This window comes from Haliotis rufescens, unplaced genomic scaffold (genome assembly GCF_023055435.1).
Source record: "Haliotis rufescens isolate VD_foot unplaced genomic scaffold, xgHalRufe1.0.p SCAF_3, whole genome shotgun sequence".
Classification (NCBI taxonomy): domain Eukaryota; kingdom Metazoa; phylum Mollusca; class Gastropoda; order Lepetellida; family Haliotidae; genus Haliotis; species Haliotis rufescens.
In genome coordinates this window covers 28,092,923-28,112,772 of record NW_025964001.1, presented here as the reverse complement: position 1 = coordinate 28,112,772, position 19,850 = coordinate 28,092,923, and the positions used below count along the sequence as shown (strand labels likewise).

The following is a 19,850-nucleotide window of genomic DNA, read 5'->3' as shown; positions in this document are numbered from 1 at the left end:
GGTGAACAGAGGTATACGACCCATACATAGAGGTGTATACAGCACACTAGAGATGGTGAACAGACGTATAGGACATAGAGGTGTATACTGCCCACTAGAGGTGGTGAACAGAGGTATAGGACCTGTATATAGAGGTGTATACCGCTGCCAAGAGGTTGAGAACAGAGGTATAGGACACAGACGTGTATACTGCACACTAGAGGTGGAGAACAGAGGCATAAGACATAGACGTGTATACTGCACACTAGAGGTGGTGAACAGAGGTATAGGAATTGCACACAAAGGTGTATGCAGCACACAAGCGGTGGAAAAAATAGTTATAGGACATACACGTGTGTACTGCACACTAGAGGTGGAGGTGGAGAACATAGGCATATGACATAGACGTGTATACTGCACAAAAGTGTTGTTGGACAGAGGTATAGGAATTGTACACAAAGGTGTATACGGCACACAAGCGGTGGAGAACAGAGGTATAGGACATACACGTGTTTACTGCACACTAGACGTGAAGAACAGAGACATAAGACATAGACGTGTATACTGCACATTAGAGGTGGTGAACAGAGGTATAGGACCCGTACATAGACGTGAATACAGCACACTAGAGAAGGTGAAAAGAGGTATAGGACATAGAGATCCATACTGCACACTAAAGGTGGTGAACAGATGTTTAGGACATAGAAGAGTATACTGCACACTGGAGGTTTAGAACAGAGATATAGGATATAGATGTGTATACAGCACACGAGAGGTGGCAAACAGAGGTACAGGACCTGTACATAGAGTTGCATACTGCTGCCAAGAGGTAGAGAACAGAGGTATGGGACATAGACGTGTATACTGCACACTAGAGTTGGATAAAAGAGGTATAGGACATAGACGTGTATACTGGACACAAGAGGTGGTGAACAGAAGTATAGGAATTGTATATAAAGGTGTGTACAGTACACTTGCGCCGGTAAACATAGGTATAGGACAAAGACGTGTATACAGGACACTAGAGGTGGAGAAGAGAGGTATATGACATAGATGTGTATACTGCACACTAGAGGTGGTGAACAGGGGTATAGGACATAGACGTGTATACAGCACACTAGAGGTGGTGAACAGAGGTATAGGACATAGACGTGTATACAGCACACTAGAGGTGGAGAACAGAGGTATGGGACCCGTACATAGACGTACATATACTGCACATTAGAGTTGGTGAACAGTTTTAAAGGAAATTGACGTGTATACTGCACACTAGAAGTGGAGAACAGAGGTATAGGACATAGACGTGTATACAGCACACTAGAGGTGGAGAACAGAGGTATAGGACACAGACGTGTATACAGCACACTAGAGGTGGAGAACAGAAGTATAGGACATAGACGTGTTTACAGCACACTAGAGGTTGAGAACAGAGGTATAGGACCCGTACCAAGAGGCGTATACTGTACTCTAGAGGTGGGGAACGGAGATATAGGACATAGGCGTGTTTACTGCACATTTGAGGTGGTGAACAGAGGTATAGGACCCGTACCAAGAGGCGTATACTTTACACTAGAGGTGGAGAACGGAGATATAGGACATAGGCGTGTATACTGCACATTTGAGGTGGTGAACAGAGGTATAGGACCTGTACATAAAGGTGTGTACAGTACACTTGCGGTGGTAAACATAGGTATAGGACATAGACGTGTATACTGCACACTAGAGGTGGAGAAGAGAGGTATATGACATAGATGTGAATACAGCACACTAGCGGTGGTGAACAGGGGTATAAGACCTGTACAAAGACGTGTGTACAGCACATGAGGGGTGGTGAACAGAGGCATAGGACATAGACGTATATACAGCACACTAGAGGTGGAGAACAGAGATATAGTACCTGAACATTGAGGCGTATACTGTACACTTGAGGTGGGGAACTGAGGCATAGGACATAGACGTGTATACTGCACACTAGAGGTGGTGAACAGAAGTAAAGTACACAGACGTGTATACTGCACACTAGAGGTGGTGAACAGAGGTGTAGGACCTGTACATAGAGGTGTATACAGCACACTAGCAGTGGTGAACGGAGGTAGAGGAATTTTACATAAAGGTGTATACAGCACACAAGCGGTGGAAAACATAGGTATAGGACATAGACGTGTATACTGCACACTAGCTTTGGAGAACAGAGGTATAGGACATAGACGTGTATACTGCACAATAGCGGTGGAGAACAGGGGTATAGGACATAGACGTGTCTACAGCACACTAGAGGTGGAGAACAGAGATATAGGACATGAACATTGAGGCGTGTACTGTACACTAGAGGTGGAGAACAGAGGTATAGGACACAGACGTGCGTACTGCACATTAGAGGTGGTGAACATAGGTGTAGGACCCGAACATAGACGTGTATACTGCACACTAAAGGTGGTGAACAGAATTATAGGACCCGTACATTGAGGCGTATACTGCACATTAGAGTTGGTGAACAGTAGTATAGGACACAGACGTGTATACAGCACACTTGAGGTGGTGAACAGAATTATAGGACACAGACGTGTATAAAGCACACTAGAGGTGGTGAACAGAATTATAGGACCCGTACATTGAGGCGTATACTGCACATTAGAGTTGGTGAACAGAGGTATAGGACATAGACGTGTATACAGCACACTATAGGTGGAGAACAGAGATATAGTACCTGAACATTGAGGCGTATACTGTACACTTGAGGTGGGGTACTGAGGCATAGGACATAGACGTGTATACTGCACACTAGAGGTGGTGAACAGAAGTATAGTACACAGACGTGTATACTGCACACTAGAGGTGGTGAACAGAGGTGTAGGACCTATACATAGAGGTGTATACAGCACACTAGCAGTGGTGAACGGAGGTAGAGGAATTTTACATAAAGGTGTATACAGCACACAAGCGGTGGAAAACATAGGTATAGGACATAGACGTGTATACTGCACACTAGCGGTGGAGAACAGAGGTATAGGACATAGACGTGTATACTGCACACTAGCGGTGGAGAACAGGGGTATAGGACATAGACGTGTATACTGCACAATAGCGGTGGAGAACAGAGGTATAGGACATAGACGTGTATACTGCACAATAGCGGTGGAGAACAGAGGTATAGGACATAGACGTGTATACTGCACAATAGCGGTGGAGAACAGGGGTATAGGACATAGACGTGTCTACAGCACACTAGAGGTGGAGAACAGAGATATAGGACATGAACATTGAGGCGTGTACTGTACACTAGAGGTGGAGAACAGAGGTATAGGACACAGACGTGCGTACTGCACATTAGAGCTGGTGAACATAGGTGTAGGACCCGAACATAGACGTGTATACTGCACACTAAAGGTGGTGAACAGAATTATAGGACCCGTACATTGAGGCGTATACTGTACACGAGAGGTGGAGAACAGAGGTATAGGACACAGACGTGTATGCAGCACACTTGAGGTGGTGAACAGAGGTATAGGACACAGACGTGTATAAAGCACACTAGAGGTGGTGAACAGAATTATAGGACCCGTACATTGAGGCGTATACTGCACATTAGAGTTGGTGAACAGAGGTATAGGACATAGACGTGTATACTGCACACTTGAGGTGGTGAACAGAGGTATAGGACACAGACGTGCGTACTGCACATTAGAGGTGGTGAACATAGGTGTAGGTCCCGAACATAGACGTGTATACTGCACACTAAAGGTGGTGAACAGAATTATAGGACCCGTACATTGAGGCGTATACTGTACACGAGAGGTGGAGAACAGAGGTATAGGACACAGACGTGTATACAGCACACTAGAGGTGGTGAACAGAATTATAGGACCCGTACATTGAGGCGTATACTGCACATTAGAGTTGGTGAACAGAGGTATAGTACATAGACGTGTATACTGCACACTTGAGGTGGTGAACAGAGGTTTAGGACACAGACGTGTATACAGCACACTAGAGATGGTGAACAGAGATATAGGACATAGATGTGTATACTGTACACAAGAGGTGGAGAACAGAGGTATAGGACATAGATGTGTATACTGCACACTAGAGGTGGAGAACAGAGCTATAGGACATAGAGGTGTATACAGCACACTAGAGGTGGAGAACGGAGATATAGGACATAGAGGTGTATACTGCACACTGGAGGTGGAGAACAGAGATATAGGACATAGAGGTGTATACTGCACACTAGAGGTGGAGAACAGAGGAACAGGACATAGACGTGTATACAGCACACTAGGGGTGGTAAACAGATATAGGACCTGTACATAGAGGTGTATACTCGACATTAGAGGTGGTGAACAATGGTATAGCACCTGGACAGAAGGGTGTATACTGCACACTAGAGGTAGTGAACAGAGGTATAGCACCTGTACATATAGGTGTATACAGCACACTAGGGTTGGTGAACAGAGGTATAGGACCTGTACATAGAGGTGTATACTCGACATTAGAGGTGGTAAACAATGGTATAGCACCTGGCCAGAATGGTGTATACTGCACACTAGAGGTGGTGAACAGAGGTATAGGACCTGGCCATAGAGGTGTATACAGCACACTAGAGGTGGTGAACAGAGGTATAGGACCTGGCCATAGAGGTGTATACAGCACACTAGAGGTGGTGAACAATGGTATAGGACCTGGTCATAGAGGTGTATGCAGCACACTAGAGGTGGTGAACAGAGGTATAGGACCTGGCCATAGAGGTGTATACAGCACACTAGAGGTGGTGAACAGAGGTATAGGACCTGGCCATAGAGGTGTATACAACACACTAGAGGTGGTGAACAGAGGTATAGGACCTGGCCATAGAGGTGTATACAGCACACTAGAGGTGGTGAACAGAGGTATAGGACCTGGCCATAGAGGTGTATGCAGCACCCTAGGAATGGTGAACAGAGGTTTACCACCGATAGAGGTGTTTACAGAACACTAGGGGTGGTGAACAGAAGTCATACCACTTTACATAGAGGCTTATACAGCACACAGGGGGTGCTGAATAGAGGTACAGTACCTGCCTATAGAGGTGTATACAGCACACTAGAGGTGGTGAACAGAGGTATAGGACCTGTTCATAGAGGTGTATACAGCACACTAGAGGTGGTGAACAGAGGTATAGGACCTGTTCATAGAGGTGTATGCAGCACCCTAGGAATGGTGAACAGAGGTTTACCACCGTTACAGGTGTTTACAGAACACTAGGGGTGGTGAACAGAAGTCATACCACTTTACATAGAGGCTTATACAGCACACAGGGGGTGCTGAATAGAGGTATAGGACCTGTGAAAAGGTGTGAATAATGCACACTAGGAATAGTGCTCACCAGTTCAGGACCTGAACCCATCGACGTATAATGCACTCTAGGGATTGTTGGCACCATTATGGGACCTTAATATGTTTTCAACACTGTCAAGTAATCATTTAATTTTTCCCTATTACCCTATTAAAGTTCTTTTTTATAAAGGTATTTATGAGGTCATAACGTATTTTACAACAGGTGTGTGTTACGTGTAATAATAACAGCAACTAAATCAGAAGGCTATTTTCTTCAATAATTGTAAGATGTTCCACTACCCCATTCTCCTGTGTATTGTTTCTATATAGACCCTCCAAGGTCATCCGTCTCCATAATTACATTTACTGTCGAGAGTCTAAGAGAATATACTAAAAGACCTCACGCCTAATTACAACTGTCCGTCGCACAACGCTGATAGGGGCTGACCCCACTGACAGTAATGGTAGTCTGTGCCACAAGTTCTGAATAGATTATAGTTCTGTCTTCTGCTGCTATATTTACTAAGATTGTGGCCCGTGGTAGAATACTGCATCGGAAACAAAACATGACATCAGCTTGACTTACCATTTACTTACTATATATATGTATATATAATATATCATCCGAGAGGTTTCGTTCACAGAGAAACGACACAATATTGACAGTGAACATAAGTATCAGTTTTGTTTCCAGAGAACCTTTCTCCTTTCGATTTCAATTCCAACTTGTCACTCACAATGTATCCAGTTCAAATCCAGGTTGATGGAATCGATGAATGTACTATCCGAAAGAATCCCCCAATCTTCCTGCTTATCTACTGCCTTGAAGATGCCGCCTCGCACATTGGACCCATGTGGACAGGCTTCACGAATGAACGAACGAACGAATAGGGGATGAGGGAGAGATTTATGCAGTTGACATCGCGTTCAAGCTTTCATAATCCAAAGTTAAATCACACACATATTTATACCTTGTTTGAATGATGTGGACTTCACAAATGAATGTTTTGACGTCGGCATCTTGAGTATGACATTGCTCGGTGTCACTGATTATGACGTCTCAAGAAACAATGAACAATGGACACAATAACGTTTGTTAGAATATCTAGGTCAAGCACAATATATGAAATATTTTCATGAAAGGTCACACGTCATTGACATCGTAGGCCCATGTTCAGTATTACATGGGCCAGCTCATGTTCACACAGCGATCACTGTGGTGACATTGTCAAGTCTGTGACTTATTCCAATAGAATCACAGATTATTCACGTTCTGGTACCTCATCTTTTACCACATTACGTCATACCTCTATCTGTTATATGTGAAGGTGGATATATAATTATGATTTTGTTGTAATCTTGGTATTTCAAACTTGTGCCAGAACACCGTTGCCGTCTCCTGCATACTACAATTATATACGATTCGGAACAATGATAGCTTCTTTCAATCTAAGCTGAGATTTTTGTCGACGGAAAAGAATTTTTTCTTGCTAAATATTTGCTATATTGTGATTGGAATTTCAAGAGGTTTTGGAGACGAACTAAAAATTGAATCACATCTCTCGCTCGAAGCACGGTAATAAAGGAGTATTATGAGATTGATTGGCGCATGTTCGCTCAAACTTTCTATAGGGCATCCGTTCGCTGCATGTCTCCTCCCCAATCCCTCTCACGGGCACGGAACTTCTGCCGCCATGTCTGATGCCACATAACTCGATAACAGATTGACAAAATAGCTGTGACAGTTAATTAAATCTTCTGTTGAACATTCTATACATCCAAGTCTGCATAATGCACAAATATAATGACACCAGTCACACCTTGGTCATCTATTGATTTCTGCAATGTGGAACGTCGCTGTTGTTTAAACATTCAAATCAGGCTGTTTGGGGGACAGTAGTTTTTTAAAACACCACGGACTTGTCTTCTCCGGTTTCCATAAGTTCTAGTTCCCCTTGCTTGATGCCTTCAGATAAATTGCTTTTTATATATTCAAAAACATGACGCCATGCCAACTCAGTCTCCTGTGTGAATTGGTCCCCAAGCTTCACCTTAAACGCGTCTCTGATAGCAGGCCACAGGAACTGCAAAACAAAAAAAGCATTTATGGACGTCCTTCGAAGGAACTAATCCGAACTAAATAAGATGAATACTTTTCTCAAAGAAGACTATTAGAGAAAAGCACATGTGCATGCTTCTATAATTGTGAACTGCAATACAAAGAAAACGAAACTTAATAGTAGCATGGTTTTAGGCTGTGAGGAGCATGAGAATGTCACTGATGGGGTTATGCAGCTGTCAGCAGAATTGAAATGAATTCGACTATCCTCACAATTTCTTCTTGTCAATTCTCTCGGTAAGTGTTTGAGAATTCGTTCTTACTCTTTTGTTGAATTAGGAAATAATTTTCTTATCGAAAAAGGACACAAAAATCCACCGAGAAAGAAACCTATTTGAAATTACTCTGGCATTTTTCCGAGAAGGCAGTTCGATTAGTTTCACAGCGTTATTTATTTTCTGGTAAGGTTTGATTGATGCGTTGAAAGAGTTCTAAAATATTTGTTTTTCTTTATAAATCATTTGTCTATTAGTGGTATATTTGTTATTTCGCTAAACCTGTCGTGGCGTTTACCTGTTATGTTTACCTTTATCAGACACATCTTAGGTGTCAAGTAGTGATATTGTAAGGATATTACATTACAGGTAGATTTGAAGACGCAATATACACTAAGGCTGTTTTATTAATGCTGTGAGTGAGTGATTTGGGTTTAACGCCGCTTTTAACAGTATTCCAGTTATATGGCGGCGTGTCAGGAAAGCCCGAAGTGATGCAGGTCTCAGACGTTTACCACTTCGTGAAACGCACGAGCACGGGTGTGGTGCTGACAAACATATTCAGTATTCGAACCCACAATCATATGTTTCTGGCGTGCCCAAGGGACGCAGATCTGCACATCGAATCGCGGCGCCTTAGACGACTGCGCCACCCGTGCCCTTTATTAATGATGTGAATTAGAGTGTTTGGTTCAACGCCGCTTTGAACAGTTTTTCAGTTACAGCACCCTGAATCCCGAAATGATGCAGGTTTTCCACTTTGCTGAAATCCACGAGCACGGATATGGTGCTTAGAAACCAGGAAGCATATTCAGACGAATCGGGATTCGAACCCACAATAGGTTTCTCTTACGCCTAAGGGACGTAACTTTACACAACGCAGACTGGGACACCAAGGTACCTCAACCGACACAGAGACCACGTGACTGTTAACATATCATAACAGAACATTCCCAATTGGTATCTGAGCTTCATTTAATGATATAAAGTTTATATAAAGTACCAAAACACCGGAACAGGGTCTCAGCGGTTTAGTATCATGCGCCATCAGGGCGAGTATCAGATTTGAACCCACGGCCATCGGTTTCTGGCACACTCGAGGGACATCTGCACAGCGAATTGTGACAGCTGGGCCATCCGTGACTCCCTATCAGTGATGTGAGAGGTGAGTTTGGCAGTTTTGAGCAGTATATCAGCATGGAAGGAAAACATGGAAGAGAAACCCAAAGGAATGGAGGTCGTAGGCGTTTACCATGTTCATGACATCCACGGATATGTGTATATTATTAACAGACCAAAGAACAGACCAAAGGACACTATCGGGGCGATGCTGGAATTCCTCATTGCTTCCAAATATTCAATTATATCTCTGAAAATAGGAGCCAAATTCTTCTACATCGTCATTTATTCAGAACATCCGTCGAACAATTTGTTTCAGAAATCCTGAGGCAATTTCTTTTTCCAGTATTAATTTTACTACCGCAAACATATGCACTATCATATACCGCATCTAGGAAGGTTATATATTATATAACATATAAGAAGTCGTTATTATTTAACGCAATTTATTCAACCCTGCGTTTTACTGTTCTAGACGAATGGATGCTAATGGCTTGGTGTTATTGTAATTAAATATTCATCTAGGTTTAAAGTGGAATGATTGAGGCGATGGGTCGAGGTGGAGGCTTGAATGGCCTTACGCACCAAGTACGGTAGCACTGGGTGCAATCTCATTATTACAAGCCACATGAGAAACTGGCACCTCAGGTAATGGACGATAATGTCCTGATTTTCAGGATCTATCAAGCTTCCCTTATATCAAAAGAAAGTAAAGTGCAAAGTTGCTGTCTGTACATCGATGATTATAGGCCAAACATACACACGACTTAACCGACTATACTCTGTAATTGTAAAGAAGAAGATTGGTCTGTTAGTTCATCTGACATTCATTTAGGGAGCAACCATTTCATTTACGGGGGTGAGGGTGTGGTGCGGGATTTGGTTTGACATCAGTATTTAATTAGAAGCTCAATTATTTTTCCAACATAAATAAGTGGTTTTTTCCCTACAACGCGAGGAGTATGTAATTTTCATCAGTAAAACAGGGGCTTGGTTATTTTCTTATAGAAAACATCCCCACTAATACACACACTCAATCAAATGGATGCTCTCTAAGATTTGGGGGATGTTTTTGTCATTTGCACGGCCACAAATACAGCAGACAACAGACATATCTGCGCATGTGAATACGCCACTTGTGAGTGAGTGATTTCATTTTAACGCTGATTTGAAAGTATTCCAGTTACGTCAAAATGCATTACCTCCAATTTGGGGTTAATATAGGATTCCAACCACCATGTGAACGTGTTTTTTTCAACTTGTTTATCCTCGGTCAAACAACAATCTCAAAAGCAATATGCAATTAGTTTGAACGTTTGTTTGTTGTTTAACGCCGCACTCAGCAATATTCCAGCTATATGACGGCGGTCTGTAAATGATCGAGTCTGGACCAGACAATCCAATGATTGACATCATGAGCATCGATCCACGCAATTGGGATGAACCAAGTCAGCGGGCCTGACCAACTGACGTTATTCCACGTGTGCGCTATTGCACGTGCGTGATGTACGTATCGTGTATTTACGCGCACATCAGGCTTCTCACGTATTCCACGTGCACTTCATGCTTATGGCAATTGCCTTGCACAACATGCTTATCATGTATTCCACGTGCACTTCAAGCGCCATGGTCTGATCTACACGGATGCAACCACACTTCAAGTTGAGCCAAGAGGGCTGCGTTTGCTTAAATAATATATACTTAATTAGTATGCATCACACCAAACGGGACCATCTAGACATTTAAAACACAACCACGTACAGAAATCATTTCCCCTTTCACGTTGTAGGCCGCGTGTTTCTCTCCCAGCGCCACCAGCATACCGCTCAAGCTTGAGGAATCATCCAGGCTGTCAACTGCAGCCCCTAAACTGTTCATAACGATCCTGGCGTGGCCCCGAAGCCTATCGTCGTCAAAAATAAAGTTGCCTGATTCTGAATTTGACAATAGCCTCTTAAACAGTTTCTTCATTTCCTGCTGCTGTTCGAAGAATCTGAAAACATAAAAAAGGTATAAGCTTTTAATCACACGTCATGTGCACCTGTCTATTCCGTTCAGTACAATATCGTGTTAGGACATCAAGGATAAGCTTTACTCTTTTTGCAAACACCTCGTATCATCACTGATTTTCGGTAATATTATATGGCCTTTTACGCCCAAAGGAAAATGTTACGGCAAATAATCGAGATTGATTATATCTTGCGTTGAACACGTTTTAATTTTAATAAGCTTATAGTATTCATGTATTTTTTCAACTTACATCTACAAATGAACTATTGTCCTTTCGAATCATGTGACCTTGCTCGCGTGAACATATAATGACCTATATTTATGCAAGACCAACATAAGTACATACAATGTGTCGATATAAAAAGAAAATCGGTAAGCCAGATTATGTGTATATTCTATCCTGCGAGAGGCCTCGTGTGCCAAATATTGTCCGCCATCTTAGCTGATCAGACAGCGCCTTTGTACTTAATGGCTCACAAAACCTATATCGCCAATAAAATTTGCAAATATGTAAAGACTATTCATCGACATACTTGGAGCTGGAATAAAATACCTCATCATATTATTCCTGAATTTTTATTCTGTGTACGTAAGCTTATATACCAATATATCTTTTGTCAGTTAAGACAGCTCTGTTTACATATTTTAATGTGTGGTCGGGTAGCCTAGTGGTTAAAGCGTCCGCTCGTCACGCCGAAGACCCGGGTTCGATTCCGGACATGGGCGCAATGTGTGAAGCCCGTTTCTGGTGTCCCCCGCCGTGATATTGCTGGAATATTGCTAAAAAGCGGCGTAAAACCATACTCACTCACACATTTAAAATAACCGTTGTGCAATGTAACACAAACATCATTGTACATTTGACTATTTTTGTGTAAGGATGCATATAGTCAGGCACTCTTTTCAATGCGGGTTTTTATTCCACCACATGGATTCTTCTCAGTTAGGCCGAAACAATAACATTGCTAGGTTATTCTTAACGCTTAACTAATATTCTTAGTCGCGGACCAAATTGATTTATCAAGATAAAAATGGCATCACATGGTGATTGTAAGAATGATTTAGTATTTGATGGATGAAATGTGTTGAAGACCCAATAGAACTAATCAATATGACAAAGCTGAATTCATCCTGTATAAAATGCATGGCTTCACTTTCATTATTTATTATGAACACGAAATTGACGTCATAGCGTTTCGGTTTGTGTATTATCCATATTAATGAAAAAACCGTGCTGTGTGTGCATGGTTATCAAAGACGGAAATACACAAAGTCATAACGAAACCTTGTGTAATTAAATTTTCGTCTATGTCAGTACATGTCTATCTTGGTCTAAGGCATCTTCCCGAGGCAAGGGCGTTAACTGACTATAAAAGTCCAGTTTCCACCCTTGCCGAACTAGGCTGGTATTATGGAGTTACATTTTGGCTGGACTAACGAGTCTTTGAACAGTCAATCAAAATCGCGCAACCAACTCGAAATCCGGTTCGTTAACTGTCGTGCAGATTTCGGTCGACTGCAGGGATTGCAAAGCATGTGGACCGCGAACTCGTTGTTAACAGATATTTTCCAAATCTTTTCATGTTTTTAATCAACTTGGTCACGTGGTTAGATGCATTTCGCGATGTAAGACCCGTTTTATCACAATATAGACCTTGATTATCGATCAGATCGTCTTGACAGGGCGCCGCTGTTGTTTGAAGCAAATGCAAGTGATACGAGAGGTGGAATCTGATTGGTCCACAGGAGAGGCTTAGAAGGGACATAGCTCGTAATAGCCACTGGTGGCGCTACGATCGAGCCTAGGTATTCCAGCCTAGTTCGGAAAGGGTGGAAACTTGACTTTTAAAATCAGTTATTTCTCTTGCCTCGGGAAGATGCCTTAGACCAAGATAGACAACAGAAACCTATGTTTCGTTGGTTCAAATTCTGGTTCTTTGTAAAGATGTGCCCCTTGTAATTTGATTGTGGGTTCGAATCCCACTTTGCCCCTACTATGTTTCTAGGTTTTTCAGCACCATACCTGTGCTCGTGGGCTTCACCAAAGGGATAAATCTGATACCTGCATCCTTAACATTAAGTCTACACGCCGTGATAAAACTTGAATGCCGTTAAAAGCGGCGTTAAATTAAACCCATTCACACTCTCCGCTTGACAAGAGTCTGCGCCTACTGCTATCTCCGAACTGACATTTACGTGCTACCCACGTGGAACTCTAATGTTACCATAACGAAAACAGTATGCATCAAATGTGGAAATTAACCAAAGTTTTATTGTAACAGGCGCACGCAACAGATACCTTCTCTGATTACGATGTACATACGCAAGGATAGGTTCACGTAGGTAACATAAATATTATCAAGCACGCAATCCAATATTCAATACGTAACGTGATATATATAATTACAATGTAGTGTATACATTTCATTATGGAATTCGGAATCAAATCAACCACCTACAGATGAGAAATACGAGTTTCTGCTAGTTATAGTCATCCTTGCGTGATGCCTGTTCCTGACTTCACGTTGCTACAGCAGCCAAAGCGGGCGACCTTTCCATTTATTGTGTATAGGAGAAACACCTCCGTGTTACACCGTGTTGTAGGACAACATTGGACGTGACCTTACTTCACGGAGGAGATTCATGCGGCGTCGGGCATCCGGCTAATTTCCACAACTGATCCATTGAAAACATCCATGTAACAACACTCTGCATCCAGGATGTGCCCCCGGGGCGATCTGGGGGATGGGCTTACACAATCAGGGATGAGACACCAGGTGAACATATTTCGGCGATAATCGGGAATGGCTATGTACTTTAACTGGGTCGATGTTCCTGCTGGTGGACTGAAGTTCCAAGTTTCATTATAAGCGCAGTAGCATTATCTATGCTGAGTCAACTACAAAAGAAATGGACCCGTGAAGATCCGGGTTAGAATTGGTCTTCAGCAACCCATGCTTGCCGTAAAAGGCAACTATGCTTGTCGTAAAAGGCGACTAACGGGATCGGGTGGTCAGGCTCGCTGACTTGGTTGATGCATGTCATCGATCCCAATTGCGTGGACCGATGCTCATGATATTAATCACTGGATTGTCTGGTCCAGACTCGATTATTTACAGACCGCCGTCATATAGCTGGAATAATGCTGAGTGCGGCGTTAAACAACAAACAAACAAAAGAAATGTCTGGTCGAGATGTTAACACTACCCCATTGTGTTGCAAAAGAAAAATATTTCTTAAACGTTTTTATTTATTTATAAGCAGCAGAATCACTGCATTTGTACACATTAGACGTAATTCAAACTTAACATGTGTTCAGTTTTAACAAGTAAATGCGCTATCGTGACAATGGATTTTCTGGTCAATCACTTGATTGTTCGGTTTGTTTACAGGCCGCCTTCTCATGGCAGGAGTACTGTTGTGCTGCGTCAGGCATGAATACTTAATTTTTTATGTATATTGTGTGAATGGCTGGTGCTACCGGTTGGGCAGGACATGAGAAGCCTTTACGCGAACACCTGGTGTTATCACTGAGGGTCAGTGACCCATTCATATAATTGTCACCGCTATTTCCCTTTACGCCCCGGTCGGGTAGCCTAGTGGTTAAAGCGTTCGCTCGTCACGCCGAAGACCCGGGTTCGATTCCCGACATGGGTACAATGTGTGAAGCCCATTTCTGGTGTCCCCCGCCGTGATATTGCTGGAATATTGCTAAAAGCGGCGTAAAACCATACTCACTCACTCACTCCCTTTACGCCCAATGGAAACGTGAAGATCCGGGGTAGAATAGGTCTTCAGCAACCCAGGCTTGCCGTAAAAGGCGACTATGCTTGTCGTAAGAGGTGACTAACGGGATCGGGTGGTCAGGCTCGCAGATTTGGTTGATGCATGTCGTCGATCCCAGTTGCGTGGATCGATGCTCATGATATTAATCACTGGATTGTCTGGTCCAGACTCGATTATTTACAGACCGCCGTCATATAGCTGGAATACTGCTGAGGGTGGCATTATACAACAAACAAACAAACAAACCCAGTGGGATGTTTCAGTTGATAACGAGACTGGTTATTAGCTGGTGTTGACGTTTCATGTTTAATATTTCGCAAAGATAACGCTGAAAGTTAAATTCTGGCGTTCACTTATCTGATGGGGCTGACGCAAACATATTGAAACCAATGGTAATCCCAAGAGTGAATTAAATATAAATCAGTTTTATGTTCTCTTGTCTTAATTTGAAACCTCGTGCTTAAGCGATAGGTTCCCAATTAGAAATAATAGGAATCAAATCAACAGTGAGAGGAGCTCTAATATCAAAAGACAGTAGATATATCTCCTAAATGCCAATACTCAATTAGTAAATGTGCCCTGTTGGGATTCATGGTCAGAATAGCTCCCAGTACCTCATGTTTGTTGAGACAGTCGACTCGAGTAGGGATTGGGTGATCAGGTTCTGTGGCTTGGGTGAGGGCGCGCCATGTAAAACTGATCCACCTCTGGACCCTACTCGATTCGGTACCGGCCGTATTGATAGCTAAAATATAGCTGACTACAGCGAACATCAAACCCATACGTTATTGTCCGACTGACAGACACACATATTCATATCCGTATACAGGCCACTGTCCGTCAATACAGTCATTGATGAATAATACTATTGTCAGCGCACTTCTTACCTTTTGTACTTTTTACAGATACATACAGGCGGTATATACCACACGATTTCAGATGACATGACTTCAATAAAAGAATGCAAAGATAATGATCTAACATATTTGGATCTATAAGTATTTCTAAGTGTTGCGGGGGCACGGGTGGCCCAGTCGTCTAAGGCGCCGCGATACGCTGTGCAGAGTTGCGTCCCTTGGGCACGCCAGAAACCTATGATTGTGGGTTCGAATCACGTTTCGCCCCGATTATGTTTCTAGCTTTGTCAGCACCATACCCGTGCTCGTGGGTTTCACCGAAGTGGTAAACGTCTGAGACCTGCATCACTTCGGGCTTTCCTCCAACATTAAGCTGACACGCCGTGATATAACTGGAATACTGTTAAAAGCGGCGTTAAACCCAACTCACTCACTCACTCACTCACTCACTCACTCACTCACTTTAAGTGTTGCATACTGTTTACAAACCAGCTACAAATGAAATTCATGTTCAACATGATTTCAACCTTTCTTCAGAAAAATACTTTTGGACATAATCTCAGTGTATATTTCACATTGGTATATTGTCTGGTTTTAACTGCTTGTCCATAATTGATACGTTTGTTTGTTTGTTGTTTAACGCCGCACTCAGCAATATTCTAGTTATATGACGACGGTCTGAAAATGATCGGGTTTCGACCAGACAATCCAGTGATTGACATCATGATCATCGATTCACCCAATGGGGAGACGATGACATGCATCAACCAAGTCAGCAAGCCTGACCACCCGACCCCGTTAGTCGGCTCTTACGACAAACATTGTCGCCTTCTACGGCAAGCCTGGTTTGCTGAAGACCTATTCTACCCAGGACCTTCACGGGTCTAATTGCTAGGTCTAAATTGTAAAACAGCTTGTCTTAACTAAACAGGAACAAAACTGCCGTAACCAAACAACATGATGTAACCATGAGATATCTTCAGCACGCCAGTGCCCATATCACCTCTCGTTTTGAGGAATTATTTTGTTTTGCGATTCATCTGGATGTCAGTACACACTTTGGAGTAACACGTATCGCGTGAAATGGTGGAAAATCAGAGTGACATAGAATAGAAAAAGTGTACTTTCATTTTGTCCTTTTTTTATGCACGTTTTGTGAGTGGCGGGTTCTGCCGGTGGGGCAGGACACGTTTAACCTTTCGCGAATACCTGATTATATGAGATCCATTCATGTAATTTTCACATCTATTTTGCATTTTACGCCCAAATGGAATCAGTTTCGGCAGATAATCGAGACTGGTTAGGACTTTAATATTCATCGGGGGATAAATCGTTATACAATGAGGTTCAGAATAATATGAAAGTAATGAGATTAACAGTTAAGTGATAATTTTACTTTCTTAATTGTGTACATGTAGGTGTGTAACATATCCGTAATTAATTTGACAAAATGAATTTCACCTCTCCTTATACAGGACGAACATCAATTTATATGATTACCACACGAAGTGATGGCACATCGGTAACGTGGTGTAAAGCAAGGTTCAGTCACTCATCCCGATTCATTATACATCAATGACATGTTTGAAAGAACATATACAGCAGACTAGCGTTTCCCCAGTTACGTGCTTTCTTAAAGTGTTTTCCATCATTCAGCATGAATGAAACGATGGGTTTTCAGTGGAATTACATTCTTTTTAGACAAGTGAATCTGTGGGGGTACAGCTTACATTCAATGTACATCAATACACGTAAGGGTCAACACTGACGTCTACGATGACAAGGGCATATTCATTCAAACATCAGTCAACTTGGCATTTGCTTTAGTCCCAAAGCTGTCTGAATAATTAACTCCTTTCTCAAAGCAAGCCGTTTACTTCTGATCATATGAGAGCGACAAAACCATTTCCATAATTATAAGAAATTTATACTAGTAGAGTCCATTGTACGATTCCGACGACATCATGAGCATATATCATCATATTTTCATGATACCAGGTGTTCGCGAAAAGGATGAGTGTTTCCTGCCTAAAACACGTATGGTTTTTTAGTCAAAATATGGACATACTTTTTGTCACTGATGCGTCAAATTTGGAAATGTGTCTACCATAATGGGTGAGTGAGTTGGGTTTAACGCCGCCTTGTCAGAGTAATGCGGGAGAAAGATTCGAATGATGTCCTCTTGTTTCTACAAATACTTACAGAGCTGGAATTGGAATGAAGAACGACATTATGGCTACCTCCTGGACACACAGTTATGGGAAAATAAGGACGCGATCATTTGTGTGTGGGTGAGTGTGTGAGTTGGTTTAACGCCGCTTTTAACAGTATTCCAGTTATATCACGGCGTGTCAGTTTAATGTGGGAGGAAAGCCTTAAGGGATGCCGGTCTCAGACGTTTACCACTTCAGTGAAACCCACGAGCACGGGTATGGTGCTGACAAACCTAGAAACATAATCGGGGCGAATCGGGATTCGAACCCACAATCATAGGTTTCTGGCGTGCCCAAGGGACGCAAAACTGCACAGCGAATCGCGGCGCCTTAGGCCCCCGGTTAGTGGTGTGGGGTCGTGGTATATGCAGATGATATTTGATTTTGTCGACAAATGCAAACGTTTCTTCCGACCAGGGTTCTCAACTACTATTTTTATTGTTGTTGTCTTTTACAATGTTGACGGTCCTTCCCATGTGTGTAACCCTTGTTGTACATTAAGGGCAAAGCTATCTTGTTCCAAATATTCGTAAGCATAACACTTTGAACAAACAAATTTTAAATTCTACTTTATTCTCATATTGTATAAGTGTTTGTTGTTATTTAGGATATCTGTTTATGTTTGTTTCCTTTTTAGTGTCCTTGGAAAATATTTGTAATCTGCTATGCTCTGATGTAAACAGTGAGTGATTGAGTATGGTTTTACGCCGCTTTTAGCAATATTCCAGCAATATCACGGCGGGGGACAACAGAAATAGGCTTCACACAATGTACCCATGTCGGGAATCTAACCCGGGTCTTCGGCGTGACGAGCGAACGCTTTAACCACAAGGCATCCCGACGGCCCCTGATGTAAATAGAGTTCTCTAAGGCGCCAAACAGTATTAGCTTATCTTATCTTATCTTATCCCTGCTTTCAGCCGGCAATTTATTTAATTTTTTTCCATGATATGAGAAAAATTTATTTCCCCCCTGAAGATCAAATGGTGAGTGATTTCGAATTAATTCTTTGGGCTGTAGATATTGTCTCTCATTCAATCCCCATCCGTCATATCCAGTAGTTATTGCTTTTTCAATCTGAGGTTGTTGGTGCTGTATCACAACTGCTGAATGAAATATCAGTAGTTGAATCACAATGCGAGGACGTACACGCTGATGTATGCCTCCGCCGTCTCATGGCGAGAGCGGCTGCCCGGACATCTTCCCGAGGCAAGGGCGTTAGCTGACTATAAAAGTATGTGGTCAGTTAACGCCCTTGCCTCGGGAAGATGCTCCCGGGGAGGAAGGTCGGTGGTTCGATGCCCAACCGCGTGATACCAAACAAACGGCATCTCAGTGTGAAAGCACTATACAACCGGCAGAGAGAGAGAGAGAGAGAGAGAGAGAGAGAGAGAGAGAGAGAGGGAGAGAGAGAGGGAGAGAGAGGGAGAGAGAGAGGAGGAGGGAGAGAGAGAGTTCAATTAATAGTGCACATGAACAATTTATACGGTCCCATAATCGTGACTCGTGTTTGGTTCTCAAATAGTTGTTTCTGTCATAATATATGCAACAAAATTACTTGTACTAATGGACTTTACGCGAACAATAGTGACATGACGTTGCTGTCTCTAAGAACATTCAAACCGTCAGCTAGTGAGTGAGTGACTTTGGTTTAACGCCGCTTAGAACAGTATTCCAGTTATATCAGGAGTACCGGTACCGTTTTGATAAACCTAGAATTATAAACCGGGCGAACCGGGTTTCGAACCCACCACAATACCTTTCTGACACGCGTTAAAGGCACTATTACTCCTCTCTTTCGTCGCATTTACTGTGGTGTTCTGTAGCGACCCATTCTGCTCAAACCAGAGTGGGCGGTGGGGTAGCCTTGTGGTTAAAGCGTCCGCTCGTCACGCGGAAGACCGGGGTTCGATGCCCCACATGAGTACAATTTGTGAAGCCCATTTCTGGTGTAACCGCCAATATATTGCAGGAATATTGTGGAATGCGTAAAACCACACTCACTCACTCACTCAAACCAGTGAGTGATAGCATGAGCAAGGATCTACACCGTCGCTTAGATTGACACAGAATCAGCCGGGTCGCACTTTGTAACCAGCCGATGCTCATAAAATGGCTTTTTTGACAATCATGGGGCACGGGGGACCTATTCTGAAGCGGAATCCTCATATGAGTCCCCAGAGCGTACTTGGGTTTATAAGGACACTACGCTCCGGCGCCTGAAGTAATAGCTTAAAGA

At 42.7% G+C, this 19,850-nt stretch overlaps 1 protein-coding gene across 4 annotated transcripts in view; it reads right to left on the bottom strand.

Annotated features, from left to right (window-relative positions):
* Positions 1-5,869: 5,869 nt before the first annotated feature.
* The window catches only part of LOC124145241 (neuroglobin-like), a 48,200-nt gene continuing 34,219 nt past the window's right edge, over positions 5,870-19,850 (bottom strand). For all 4 annotated transcript variants that reach the window (XM_046514999.2, XM_046514975.2, XM_046514983.2 and 1 more), the window contains exons 3-4: positions 10,507-10,738; positions 5,870-7,376 (exon numbers count right to left, since the gene is read on the bottom strand). In XM_046514999.2, coding sequence (XP_046370955.1) covers positions 7,197-7,376; positions 10,507-10,738 — 412 coding nt within the window. In that variant the 3' untranslated portion in view covers positions 5,870-7,196. The remainder of the gene's footprint in view (positions 7,377-10,506; positions 10,739-19,850) is intronic.